The sequence below is a fragment of the Neoarius graeffei genome, chromosome 20 (genome assembly GCF_027579695.1).
Source record: "Neoarius graeffei isolate fNeoGra1 chromosome 20, fNeoGra1.pri, whole genome shotgun sequence".
NCBI classification, from domain to species: domain Eukaryota; kingdom Metazoa; phylum Chordata; class Actinopteri; order Siluriformes; family Ariidae; genus Neoarius; species Neoarius graeffei.
The window spans coordinates 16,250,889-16,265,044 of NC_083588.1; the positions used below are offsets into that span (position 1 = coordinate 16,250,889).

The window sequence follows — 14,156 nt, forward strand, 5'->3', positions numbered from 1 at the left end:
ATGGGGTCACGTGACCGTACGAAGCCTCTATTCCAGTAGGATATGCCCCTAAACTCAGTCAATCCATAAAAGAGCAACCGTGAAAAGGAAAATCCCCAAACCATCGTTCTTAAATCATGATCTGCTGACATAGCATAGTAACATGAACTGTTGCAATTAAAAAAAAAAAGTGTAGACATGCTTCTTTCTCCAAATGTTCCTGCACACGTGCAGTGAAAGAGGCTGGTAAAGAGCAGCTACTGTAAAAGAGCACTGCATGAACTCACTCTCCCACTCACACTTAAAGAGCATAAAGTATCATAAAGACAACAATAACAGCAATGTTGACAAAAATAACACTTGCAATTCCAGGGAATAAAAAAATACAATAATTGAAAATGACGTGAAAGGATCTTGTCCACTTCCAGCTAAAGTGATCTTTGCATGAAGAGAGAGTTTTAAGAGAGTTGAAACGAGGTCAAATGCTGGCGCAAGAGTACTGTCGGGCCATTTCTGAGAGAGCTGCCACTCTGCGCCAGGCCAAACAGCAGCTCCAAGTACGCTCTGGCATCGGGCGCACCGGTCTGGCACAGTGGCATCAGAGTCAGCGTGGGCACAGCAGGCACCACAACAGATAGGCACTCAGTGGCCACACTTATTATCCAAGGAAGGTGGGGCCGCCAGGCAAAAGGGCCCCCGCAGGATCTATTACCACACATGGACATGTCTAGCATTTCCGGACAAAAGGCTAACAATTTTGGAGTACTGTAACAGCAATATTTCCTTTGAGCGCACGTGTGTGTGTGTGTGTGTGTATATAATATTGTAAAAAAAAAAACACGAGAATGCTTCAGTATCAGTTTTTCTTTAAACTACCCTTCATTTGCTACCATTTGACGTCCATCCAAGGGAGGGACCCAAGGAAAAAACATGTTTAGAGTTTAAAAAAAAACAAAAGCGCATGAGAAAGCCATGTAGATTGCTTTTTCTTTGCTTTTTTTTTCAGTTCCAGCTTTCCATGTGTGATTTGTTGGCATTATAGTTGGAGCTTGATGCTCTTGGTAAGTGCTATGATAAACCACCCATTTTCAAACCAGTCTCTTTGTTCTGTCATTTTGTACCAAATACAACATAAAATGCACCTTGTCTTCTGGGTTACAAGAAACACTTATTTGGTTTGAAGCCCGCATCCTGCTGTGGTCACTTCATGTCTTTAGAGAAGTGCTCGTAATATATAGTCTTCACTACAGACTCGCACACCACGAGGAAGTCTTTCTCCTTGTCACCACACTTGGGAGATGAAGGACAACTGTTTTTTTTTTTTTCTTCCTGCCCCCACCTCTGATTTAGAAAAGAAAGGAAACTTCACCAGCATAAGCTCTGTATAATGATGGATGGAAGCGTCTGTGGCATATTGCACGTCCGACAAACTTTTTTTTTTTTTTAAAACCCCCGCTGGGTCACAAATAATTGAGGTCATTCATGGAGCAGAAGAGAAGGAAATGAATGTGTTTTGACCGTTCGTTCTGCGTGACGTGTTCCGAGTGTTTTGTTAAAATGTTCTGAAGACAGTGGTTAATACAGCACACGCGTGCTGGCAAACGTTTGCTCAGCCTGTCCTGCCGATGAGTAAGCATCAGCCGCACGTCTGTCCCTTTAATAGTGATGTGGACAGACGAGGGTGATGGCTGAGGTCTGGAGGAAAAGCAGACGTGTACTGTGGCCTGTGTGCTTAGTCAAGCATGGAACTTTTCTTCTCTGCTGGCTCGAAAGTGAGGAAAAATGTGCAATTCTCGGATTCATCTCTTCTGTAAGCCCAGAGTGAGTGTGTGTGGGAGATGGGGCTGGTAAGCGGTTAAGGCTAGTTTAGTGCTGTTACATGAACCCACCAGGCTAACAGATGAACGAAAAGCAATGGATACACAGTCTAAAGGGAAGGATTGATAGGAATGATGCGTTTCTTTGGGGGAGTAGGGAGGAAGGCTTGTACGGTGCATCTGGGTTGATGAAGGCTTGTGCCAGGGGACATTTAAAAATGGCAGCTTGTCTGATCAGTTGTAGTAAAATACAGTTTCACACAGTTTTCAGTTAAGAGAAAGTTTGTAATTAAAGGTTCTAGTTTTCCTTTTAGTTGCTCTTCTCCAAAAGTCTTAGAAAATACTGTAACCAAAGCCTCACATGAAAAAATAACAAAAATCCACTGAAATGATGCAAAATTAAAAGGAGGAGGAGAAGAACAAGGTCAGCAGCCTCTACAAGTGTATCGTCAGCCTCCTGTCTCTTGGTTCACAGTTCCACTTATGCTGATTATCACCACATGATTTTGCTTGGTTTTTGCTCCTGCGTAATTATATTTCTTCAAGTTTTTTTTTTCTTCCCCATGTTCATTTTTAATATTCATAATTCTCCTCCTGAGTCGATTCCCTCACATGGACTCTCCGCTCAGCAGGTCTCCGGGAAGCAGTGTGTTAATAGGGGTTGGGCTGCCTACCACTCGGCCCTCCTCTGTACTGGGCGGCCCCCAAAGGCTGGAGTACTGCTGCACCCCCCCCCATAGCAGCTCGTTGCCTGCCTTAGCTGCTGCACTGCCAGCTCCGCCTCCTGCCAGGCTGGCAGTGTTCCAGTGACCAATGGGATGTGAAGTGGCAGATGCTCCAACCCCCAACCGCGTCTGATTGGTGCCCGGGTTGGCCTGCCAGCTGGTGGTGGGTGTGAGGGATTGACCTTGTGCAAAGAAGCGGTTAACCTCCTCCTCTCCAGCGAATTCTGCCAGGATGGTGGTGTTGCCCAGCACACACCTACAAAAACCGAGATGAAATTAAGTCAACTCCAATCCCCACACACACAGAGTCAAAAGATTGTGCAAAATATAGCACAGGGGAACTGGACACAGGATTGGATAAATTGCCAGTAGTTCAACAAATGAAGGACAAGACGAAATTTTTTTTTTTTGGAGATACAATTTGTATGTAAAACTGCTACAATTTACTAATCAATAGTGAAGACTGAAGACCTGCCTCTTCACCAAACACTAAGTTTAAAAAAACAACAACCCACTCCACACCCCCCCTGAACCACTTGCATATGAACCTTTATAATTAATTTTTCCAATGACGTCCACGATGTAATGATGTTCCGAGTTGACTTTTCATCAACACGTTGGTCTGTTTGACCTCTGTTTAATAGTTTCCTTTATTACCCACAATGCTGTTCAACTACCTGCTGATACTGGTGCCGTGGGATTTGACCATCCCTACCGAAAGGTTGTGATCCAGCAGCATTTTAGATTTTGTCTGTCCAGTTCTCCCACTACCTCATCTGTACATTCTACTAGAGCCCTGCACTCCCGCGGGAGTCCCGCGGGACCCGACGCAAAGCAGTGTGGCGCGGGACAAATTTTGAAAGCTCATTGCGGGCGCGGGCGGGAGGTGATAAGCTGCAGTCCCGCTAACTAAAAACGTGTTTAAAATAAAATTTATAAATTATTAATTTATGTCTATCGTATATAATTTGTGCTGGATATTTTATTTGGCATTAATAAAAACATTTTAAGATGCCTAAATTTGCGGATGTGGTCTAATCTCGCGTACGTTTCTGATTCCTTTCCGCTCTTCCGTGTTTGAGATCTCCGATCATGGCAGAAGAGCAGAGTTCCTCTAGTGAAGCTCTCAGTGCTTCAGAAGTAAGTGCTGCTTTAAAAAGAGGTACATTTACCGTTAAAAAGTCAATAGTATTAGTCCTAAGTATTAAAAAGTATTAAAAAAAAGTATTAAAAAGTATTAACTAGTATTAAAAAGGACTGTGTATCGCACAGATTGTTCAATTTAAAGCGAGAAATAGACAGTGTATAATCTGAGGAGCTGGTTGTGGTTGCGCAGCACTTCATATGAGAGGAGAATGAAATCGCGGTTGGAATCATAACGCCACAGACTCGGAAGTGGGAGTGCGAGGGCGCAAAGTGAGAGCTGTCAATCAAAGCGAGAGCTGTCAATCATGAGCGCATGCAGCGCTGAACTTGGAATGTGTCAGCAGAATGTCAGAGTCTAAACAAACTTACAATAAATGAAGGATCGGTCAGTGGAAAGCTCAGCTAAGCTCAGCATGTTTAATTCCCCAAGCCAATGACAAGAACTTTCGTGAGAAATAACGCGAACGTCTGCATCATGCGGGATTTGCGGGCGGGAGCGGGACAAACTATGGCAGGCGCGGGAGGGAGCGGGACTGAAAATCATAATTCTTTGCGGGAGCGGGACTGAAAATTCTGTCCCGCGCAGACCTCTACATTCTATTCAAGATATTCTTATCAGCTCCCAAAGCTTCAACTTTCATTGAAAAACCAACAAACCCCGTATGCATCTTTTTTGTAGTTGTAACTACAAAAACGTAAATGGTGCAAATATTGCAAATGCAAATTTCCTGCATTGTAATGCACTTATGATCATTTACAGTGAACAAGAATAGCTCTAGGATACATTAGACAGTTGAATTGTGCAAAGTTCTGCAAAAAGATACACGTACACCAAAGTAGAGCAGCAAAGAACCCAAATTGCAGATCTCAACAGTGAATCTACTGTATGTATATAAACAAATAAGGTTTCCCTCATCTCCACCATACAGCATCTAGGAAAAAAAAAGCATAACAGCACATACATGTGCAGGGACTTCTGGGCTTTTCCAGCCTCGTCCTTGGAGCTATAGCGCACCACAGCATTGCCCTGCGTCAGGTTGAGGTGGAATGTGATTAAAGGGCCATGCTGCATGCACAGTGTCCGCAGAGTAGAGCCGTCGATCTACAGGATGGACCCAGTCACATACATTTAAAATCAGATAAAAGGCATTTTCATTACAGAAAGCTCTCTTTGTATATTTAGTCTTCCTGCTGTACCTGGGGTGTAAGATTCCTTAGTACCAGCCAACTGCTGGTCCTGTTGGAGCTGTCTGTACTCCATGTGGTACCTGTTTAAATAAAACATATATGAAAAGATGAAACTAACGATCTACAGTTTAAAAATGGAAAATACAAGACCTTCATGTTCGTCTAGTTTCTACCAGTACAACAGCATCAGGCATCTGAACACAGTACAGAGCCTAATCTAGGAATTTGAAAATAGGGGACAGACCCCTCACTAGTTGTAGAAACAGGGGACAGAAAATATTAACATGGGTAAAAATATCCCTCATTTGTTCCAGTTAGTGGGGACAGAAAAATAAGTAATACATTGGTAGATATTTTCAAGAGTACATCTATAAACAGAACAGTTTTATTAATAAAACTAAATACATGGAACAAACGTTCATATCAGATGTTAATCTATATAATATCATAATTATGGCACTATACATATCCTTTAATACAGTGATATGAAAACCATATCAGCAAACACTTATCCACAGTTTATAGTATTGCACAAACTTTATGATCAGATCTGAACTTTAAAAATGTAAAGATTTTAGATCAAAAACTATATGAAGAATTATATACTGCAAAACCTTATATGACTAGTTTTCTGTTATATGACTAGGGATGTTAACCGATGACCATTTGACCGGTGGTTGACCGAATCAACGTCAACCGGTTAATTTTTTTTTGGTTGTCGGTGAAAAAAAAAAAATCAATAGTTTTGAAGCTGCCGATTTTGGAGCGGAGAACCTGCAATTCTGTGTTTGTAAACGCTTGGGGCATGCCATGCAGTGTAAGGACGACAGCTGACAAATCAGAAACACCCATTCAGTCATGTCCCGCCCTCCCGCCCCAGTTAAAGACAGGTGACAAATCAGAAACACCCATTCAGTCATGTCCCGCCCCAGTTGAACACAGCTGCCACTTGGCGAAAGAAAAAAAAAAAAAGTGTAGACACAGGCTTTTTAGCTTACAAATTACTAATCTGTTTTTTTTTTTTAAATTATTATTAGAAGGCACATGGAGTTTAGTCCTGCCTTGGCCAGTGCATTCTGAAAGTATGTTTCGGTCTGTAGCCAACAATGCATGTCATTGCAGATCATATCTCTCCACACAAACTAAAGGCGCAGATGCCGACTTTTTCATGGACTGTAACGGCATTTGCTTATGTAGTAATTTTAATACAGAATTTACTCTGATGAAATTATTCAGACACTCCAACGCCCCCCCCCCAAAAAAAATCCGATCTGCACGAGCCGTGAAAAAGGCGGCATCCGCCAAAAGGCGCGCCGTTTGCATCCCTGTAACTCATAGATTAACCGACTTTAACCGGCTAATGAGGCTCGGTGGTCGGTCAAGATTTTTTTTTTTTTAGTTTTCGCCATCCCTATATATGACTAGGTTACTGTTTTACTATAAATCATGTGACTAGCCTATTTTTACCAATTTGACCACCAGTAGTATAATGTTGCATTTCAAATATGACTAGGTTAATATTCGTATCTGCCTGGACTGTCACTTCGGTGGTAACATCATCGACTTCGGTTTCATATTTCATTTTCTTCTTGGTTGGTTCATCGGTAGTACTTGTATCGGGTTGTGTAATGTCGGCTGGATTAGTATCGGTCACTTCTGTGTCTTCGTTTTGTTTCCTTTTTTCGTCCAAAGGTCTTTCAACGTGACCACGCGTTTTGACATTATGTTTGGATGAGAGAACGATATGCCATGTGCTTTTGGGTATTTTTAAAACACTTCACACGATTGGTTGAGATACACTGTCTTCCGGTTCAGTGACCAATGATATAATAGTTCACAAAACCGTTTTACCCGCTAAATAAACCATTCGGAATACTTCGGTCCTTTCCGATATTTTCCGATTGGTGTGTAAACAACGCTATATTTACCGCAGTGAATTGCTAGCTGGTGCTGACAAATTGATGCGCACAAGATTCAGTAAAACGCGACTACACACTCTACTTATAAATGCGCGACAAAATGAATAGATACGCGATATCACTCTCGTGCCCAAAAAGTGGATGTGCGACAGACAGATAAACGCGTATTATTGCGTATTACGCGCCCTAGATTAGGCTCTGCAGTATACTGTCTGAACGGTCTTTCAGTACAAGTGGCTATAATGAAGATAAGGACATTCGACCTGGCGTTTTGTTACAGAATGTTTAAGAAGCCCTTAGCCCAGGGGTTTTCAAAGTGTGGGAGAGTCAGCCCCCCCCTCAGAGAGCAAATAAACAACAGCACCCCCCCACACACACACACAATTTTTGTTGTTGCTATACTTAATGTTCCATTCGTATTTTTAAAAAAATGGTTGTACACATTTTTTTCTTTTACACATTTTAAACATCTGTGCTTTTTAAAACATCTTTTTTTTTTTTACACATTTTAAACATCTGTGCTTTTCTTTTTAAAACATCTTGTTTTACACATTTTAAACATCTCATAGCATCGTTAGCTAGCACCTCTTGGCAGACAACACACTGTGGCAGTGGAGCATCTTCAGATCCAGTCCATGAAAATCCAAACTTTAAATAATCGTGGTCATACTTCCTTCTTTTTTCAGTCCCCCCAGGATTCCGCGGGCCTTTTTTGTGATTGTTGCGGGCTAAAATGTCTGATGTTGCAGGGGGTTTTCAAAAAATTGCGATGAAAGTTGCGGTGTTTTTTAGTTTTTTGTTGCGATTACATTGCGGGAGGAAGTGAAAGTTGCGAGAAATTGTTGCGATTTTCTCTTTTTGTGATTAAAATTGAGTGATATGTTAAATATTAAGTTATTACTGAAAAACTATTGATTAAAAAACCAAAGACACTGAGAAATGATCCTATAAACAACTTTACCAGTATAAAAGATTACCAGGACTACAAAAATGCAGAAAAATAGGCTTTACTTATCCAAATGCTCCTGTTGGTTCAAAAGTTAAAGTGCAGAGAACCTCACAGCACAACATGAAGTTACCTTAAAATATAATATAAATGCCTCAGCTTTCATGTAAGAAAAACACTATTAATACTAGTACTGTGTGCAGGCAGTCTCTCCTGAAGACTAAATTAAACAATAATTATAAACTAATAAAATAAATGGCTCAGGCTTCATAGAAGAAAAAAAAAACAATTTGAACAGAATCTCACAGTATGATGCTGAAGCTGCCTAAACAATGGAAAATAAAATACCATTTTGGCAAAAATGTTGGCATCCATTAATTTCTTGTATTAAGTAAAAGAAAAAAAGAACACAGTCCTTCACTGTAAACATAACACACTGTCAGTAACAGAATTTAAGCCTATATAAACACTGACTCGCACATCATGCAATGTTGCCAGATACTGCTGACGTTTTCCAGCCCAAAATATGTTCAAAACCCGCCAAAATGCACTTAAAACCGCCCAATCTGGCAACACTGCGCGCATGCTGCTTCTCTTGAACATATACACGTAAGTAAGGCGGAAGGTAGTTTGTCGACGTCACCTCAAGACGACGCCAACGATTAGTCAAATTTGCGGGAAGGTTGCGGTGATTGGATATAATTGCAACACCACCCTGAATTCGCGGGGATTGGTTGAATTTGCGTTGAAGTTGCAAATCGCAACATCCTGGAGGGTCTGATTTTTTGCTTGGCCCAGACTCTGTCTCCTCACTCACTGTAGCTTTAGGTACTAAAAATCAATCCATTTTGTCTCTGGCAAAGGCTAGCTGAACTTCGCTAAGTGTCCGCAATAGTAACTTATTCTGGTTTATGTTTCCTCACGTTGCGCAACCCCTGAAGAACTCTGGCGCCCCCCAGGGGAGGCACGCCCCACACTTTGAAAAGCCCTGCCTTAGCCAATATGCAAAGGCTATTATGGGCAAAGAAACTTGCTGCAATTTTTCCAGTTGGCTGAGGAGTACATCATTACTGTTAGTGTAGTCTCAATTGGGATAAGTATTATTAATTATAAAAGTTGAAATAAAATCAGCTACATATTTTCTTCAAGAACCAAAAGGTGTAAGAACCTCGAAACCTACTACCGAAGGGTGCGCTTGGATACAGACTGCATTTGCTGGTTTGGTCCAACATGACAGCATGGCTGTCAATAAATGTGCCAATTGCAAGAACATGCAAGAGAAGTGTTTTCTGCTTTGCTAAGTGTGAGGCTGAGGCGGTGCTGTCATCACTGCAGATTAGACACGAGCGTGAAAACCTCCACAGACAACAGAAGGCATATCATGGTTCATGTTGCCATGCAGTATTTGTGCGTCAGTGCGGCTTTTTGTGTTTTCCTCCTCGCTTGTGAAAACTAAGTCACTTTTTACATCACATGCAACGTTTTTTTTTTTTTTGGTATGTGGGGCAAATGGGTCAAAGTTTAATTATGGCTTAGTTGGTACAAAGTAGAGCCCTGCACTCCCGTGGGAGTCCCGCGGGACCCAACACAAAGCAGAGCAGCGCGGGACAAATTTTGAAAGCTCATTGCGGGCGTGGGCGGGAGGGGGAGTGCACAATGCGGAAGCGGTGATAAGCTGCAGTCCCGCTAACTAAAAACGTGTTTAAAATAAAATTTATAAATTATTAATTTATGTCTATCATATATAATTTGTGCTGGATATTTTATTTGCCATTAATAAAAACATTTTAAGATGCCTAAATTTGCAGATGTGGCCTAATCTCACGTACGTTTCCAAATGGGTATCTCTGTAAAGCCTCAGCTGCGCATGCCGCCTGGCAACGCGCACCCTCGCTACGTGCGCTAGGTGAAGGATCGGTCAGTGGAGAGCTCAGCTAAGCTCAGCATGTTTAATTCCCCAAGCCAATGACAAGAACTTTCGTGAGAAATAACGCGAACGTCTGCATCATGCGGGATTTGCGGGCGGGAGCGGGACAAAATATGGCAGGCACGGGTGGGAGCGGGACTGAAAATCATAATTCTTTGTGGGAGCGGGACTGAAAATTCTGTCCCGTGCAGACCTCTAGTACAAAGCAGTCTTTTCATCTGCTGTGCCCGTATTGAGCACACTAAAGCGACACAAATTTGCCACAAGTTAATTCACCAGCCCAAGAAGATATTGTGAAATGGCTGCATTAAAATCCCGAGCTTGGAATATGAAATGTGCTGGCAAGTGTAAAAGGTCACTGTGGCAGTGGGGGTGTGGTCATGCGTCAGTTTGTGAATGGAGGGCAAGGCCAGTGGCAAATTAATCACACCTGTCATGACTGTGTGTACGTCTTGCAGTGAGAGATGGAGGGAAGAAGCAGAGAGGAGACAGCTTCCTTGCACGCTATAGCTGTGTGTGTGGACATGCGTGAGACAGTGCTTAAACTAAGGGCTGAAAAGCTTGAATAAACGATCAGAGATGTCCACAAGCGCCAGCAACCTGTGGTTTTCTCCGCCTACACAGATGGTCTGTGCCGGCTACTCGATCCCAGTGGGAAAAACAAACAAACAAAAAACCCCAAAACTTGCCTCTCAGTGTTCAAGCGATTTATATTGTCTCCGCTCTCCCATAATTTGCTGCAAATCCAATTATTCCACAATGAAAATGTCTTCGATTCAGGTCTAGCATAACGGGAAGCGGTGCCGTATTTGTTGATCGATTCTCACGCTCCGAGTGGCTGAGTCAGACCACGTGACCATGCTGTATTGTATGTAGTTATGTTACAGAACCAGGCAGCATACTACAGAGGGTAACAGAAAGCCAAGCACGCACACATCTGGAGGGACATTTCATACATATTTTGCGAGTATTTTACAGGGAAACGGTTAGTAATTTATTAGCTGAGAATGCATGAGAAGCCACCAGAAGGCATGTAAATTTCAAAATTTTCTGGTGCGGCATGCCCCCAGACCCCTGTGGCAGCTTCACTGCCACAAACTCCAGAGCCACCTATTATTATTTCTTTTTAGCCAGCCACTTCAGATTTTCTGGAGAACCATGTACAATTGTCTTGAAATTATCCCGTCTGTCAAGTGCTTCAGTGTTCCGCCCTCTTACAGAGACTGTAAAGCCTAGGTCACAACCGGACGTACAATTTTTTTGGCCATGCGATTTTTGGCGTTTCCCAAATCACTGCGTTTTTTTTTTTTTTGTTCGTGGAGAAAGATGCACGTTGGCCGTAAGTTTGTCTTGCAACCTGAAAAAAACGTAAGCGCCCGTAGAGTTTGTTTGACATGACGAAGAACCTCTGCGGCCAGTCTATGGCTCGAAAATCAGCACGTCACACGCGCGCCCTCCGTGCGTTTCTTGCGTTTTTTGCACGTAGACCGGCCGTAGGAGCACGTACGGCCGGTTGTGACCGAGGCATAACAGTCACTCATTGAGGTTTTGTACCTCTTAGCAGACTGCACATCCATTCCAGATGATAAATGAACTAAGCTTTTTACATAAGTGCAAAAATTATATATGTCTTGATGTGTATCATTCAGACCTGTTTTTTTTTTTTTTAACACGTGGGCAGCAGGAAGGGCATTTGAATGTCATTTTTTAAAAAACTGCCTTGAAAAACGTAGAGCAATTTACTCACTCACTCTCCACTTGGCACATCACTACAGAGCAATTCCAGCGTTATGGACGTGACACTTGAACTCAAAATGGCAACAAATGACCCAGTGCATGTTTTATTGTCTCCCAGTATTTAAACAGGTGTTGCATATTTTAAGGCTGTACCATACTGGAGAAGTGATAGAACAAGAACAATTCCCATAGTACATCTAGGGCATGCCAGAAAATGCCAATAAAAGATGCGTTATGGATGTGACAGAAAAAGTATCACTTTTCTTGGGTGACTGTACATTTTTATCAAACTCTGTGAAATTGTAAACCTAATGTCGAAATGGAGATATCCGTTTGATAGTGGGGTCCAAGGTGAATATTAAAAAATCTTTGTTTAAAATATTTTGTATTTCATGCAGAGTTTCGGAAGGAAAAGTCAGCGTTATGGATGTGACGAAATTCCGTTATGGATGTGACGCGTCTGAAATAGACATGGCATATGTTTAGAAAATCAGCAATTTAACCACCATAACCCTTTGAAAAACTCTCTAAATATCAGCTAAAACTATCAAAGTTCTTAAATAATATTTAGGATGGCTATTGTTTTGCTGTTTTGTAGATTTTAGCATACATTTCTGTGGCTTGTGGCAATAATATAGAATTGTACATGATCAAAGTTGATTTTAGCTTGGGGTTTACATTATAAGAAAGAAAGACTGACAGTGACATATTAGGTTGGTTACAAATTGGTTCAACTTATTCACATCTGTAAAATACAGGCCTAGGTGATATCTCTGGGAGTGGTTTTGATGTATTACATGTTGCTTTATTTTTGCATGGTGAGGTTGACATTTACATGGAATTGCCCTACAGTGAAGTGGCCAATATGGCGGCTCTTTCTTCCAGCCATCAAAGTTTCTAGGGAATTTACAGTCGCAGTTTCCGCTGGATTATTATAGAGGTTTTCTCCTCTCACCATTCACATACATGGGCAATTTAGTGGAGCCAGTTAACCTAACTACATGTCTTTGGACTGTGGGGGAACCCTGAGCACCTGGAGAACATGCAAACTCCACATAGAAAGGCCCCTGTCAGCCATGAGGTTCGAACCTGGAACCTTCTTGCTGTGAGGAGACAGTGCCCACCACCGCACCACCCCAGAGTAATTACTCCACATGTAATATCCTGTCAAAGGCTGTTTTTGTTAAACCAACTACCACCATTTCTAAAGTCCTTTACGTGGTTCACTAATCAACCCACAGATCCAAAAAAAAACCAAACATGCAACCTCTCAAATATCAGCAAAGCTAAATAATGGAAATGGTAAATCTTATATAAATGTCAACAGCACATACACATCATTAGGACAGGAGTTGTAATAATGGTTTCATTTCAGTAATTGAATTGCTCTTGCTCATTTACTTCATTCAGTTGGCGCAGTTGTACGGTATGCGTACACTCATACATCCAAATTGTTTCATGTAACAAGTACCTGAGGAGTAAGAACTGCTCCAGCCAGGCACCAAGCCCAGGCTATTACCCCCCCACGTGGAGGACGGCTTGGTATTGGTCAGGCCAGGTGGAGGACGAGTGGGGGCTGTAGTGTTCCTTGGTCCCTGAGGCACCTTCCACAGCTCATGGGACAGCGAGGCCTGCGTGTGAGAGATGGGCCCCGGCGACCAAGTGGACTTCATGTCTGATAGCTTGCCTGCATGAGCAGTCAGAGGTGTGAAAAACAACTAGTTAGCAACAGAACTTCAGTACTAACACGTAACGGAATTCTTTATCTCAAAACCATTCAAGACAACAGTAAAATGGCAAGAGCATTTCTCAGTGATAAACAAGAGCAGGCTTTTGAGAAAAAAATAAAAATGTTGACGGTTGTCTTTCCTCAGTAATTCAACCCAACATGTACGGTAGCTGCTGATCATGCAGCTACACGTCATCACACAACAGACTACTACCCCACTGACACTTGGAAACAAATTGTAAAACGGGAAGGGCACAAATACAGTTTTCAGAAGGGACACAATGTGGTAGCAGAATTCCTGTTGCAGTCTAACCCTATATTCACACTATGACAAAGCAACAGGTGACCATTCTTTTTTTTTTTTTTGTACATACACAACACAGAGCTGCTGCAATTTTAGTGACAGCGTGACAAGCAACATGTTTGCTTAGATTTTCAACTGTATGCAAATTAGGCATACCGTAATATGATAAAGCAACAAATAAACAGTTTGAATAATTCCTCGGATTTTTCTCATTCTCCCTCTCAACTTTCCTACCTGCAATTACTTCTTATTCTGCTTGACTAAAAAAAAAATAATAATAAAAACAAAGTAAGGAAAAACTTACAAGTGTGTTCTGATCTTATCCCATCATAGACACAACCTCTCATGTCTAGAAACATTAAAAAGAAAAATAAAGCTTGCTGGGATGTGGCAGCGATCACTGGCGTCTCTGGTAAGCGTTTGTAGTGAGTACACTGATCTGCTGATAGCTAATACAAAGCCTGTCACAAACATGTAAATCAATTTTCACACTGATTAGTGTGTTACATAATTATTTGACTACTTTATTAAAAGTTCCTAAAAGTTGTCATAGTCAGGAGTGCCAGCAGGGTTAAGCTCCCTCGGTCATTTAACTTTCCCGACGGCATGCGTCTCAAACAGCCTCTGACACCCAAAGTCCAACTCCTGGCCGTCATGTGGCGGAACTGTTTTCACAGACAAGGAGAAGGGGCGGAAGGCAGGCTACTGGTGCCTTAAAACCAGTTATGGTGATGATACA

At 41.9% G+C, this 14,156-nt stretch overlaps 1 protein-coding gene across 4 annotated transcripts in view; it reads right to left on the reverse strand.

Annotated features, from left to right (window-relative positions):
• tnrc6c1 (trinucleotide repeat containing adaptor 6C1) overlaps positions 1-14,156 on the reverse strand; it is a 212,556-nt gene continuing 198,400 nt past the window's right edge. For all 4 annotated transcript variants that reach the window (XM_060901343.1, XM_060901342.1, XM_060901341.1 and 1 more), the window contains 4 exons: positions 12,856-13,071; positions 4,865-4,935; positions 4,630-4,769; positions 1-2,777 (listed from right to left, as the gene is read on the reverse strand). In XM_060901343.1, the coding sequence (XP_060757326.1) occupies positions 2,405-2,777; positions 4,630-4,769; positions 4,865-4,935; positions 12,856-13,071 (800 nt within the window). In that variant the 3' untranslated portion in view covers positions 1-2,404. The remainder of the gene's footprint in view (positions 2,778-4,629; positions 4,770-4,864; positions 4,936-12,855; positions 13,072-14,156) is intronic.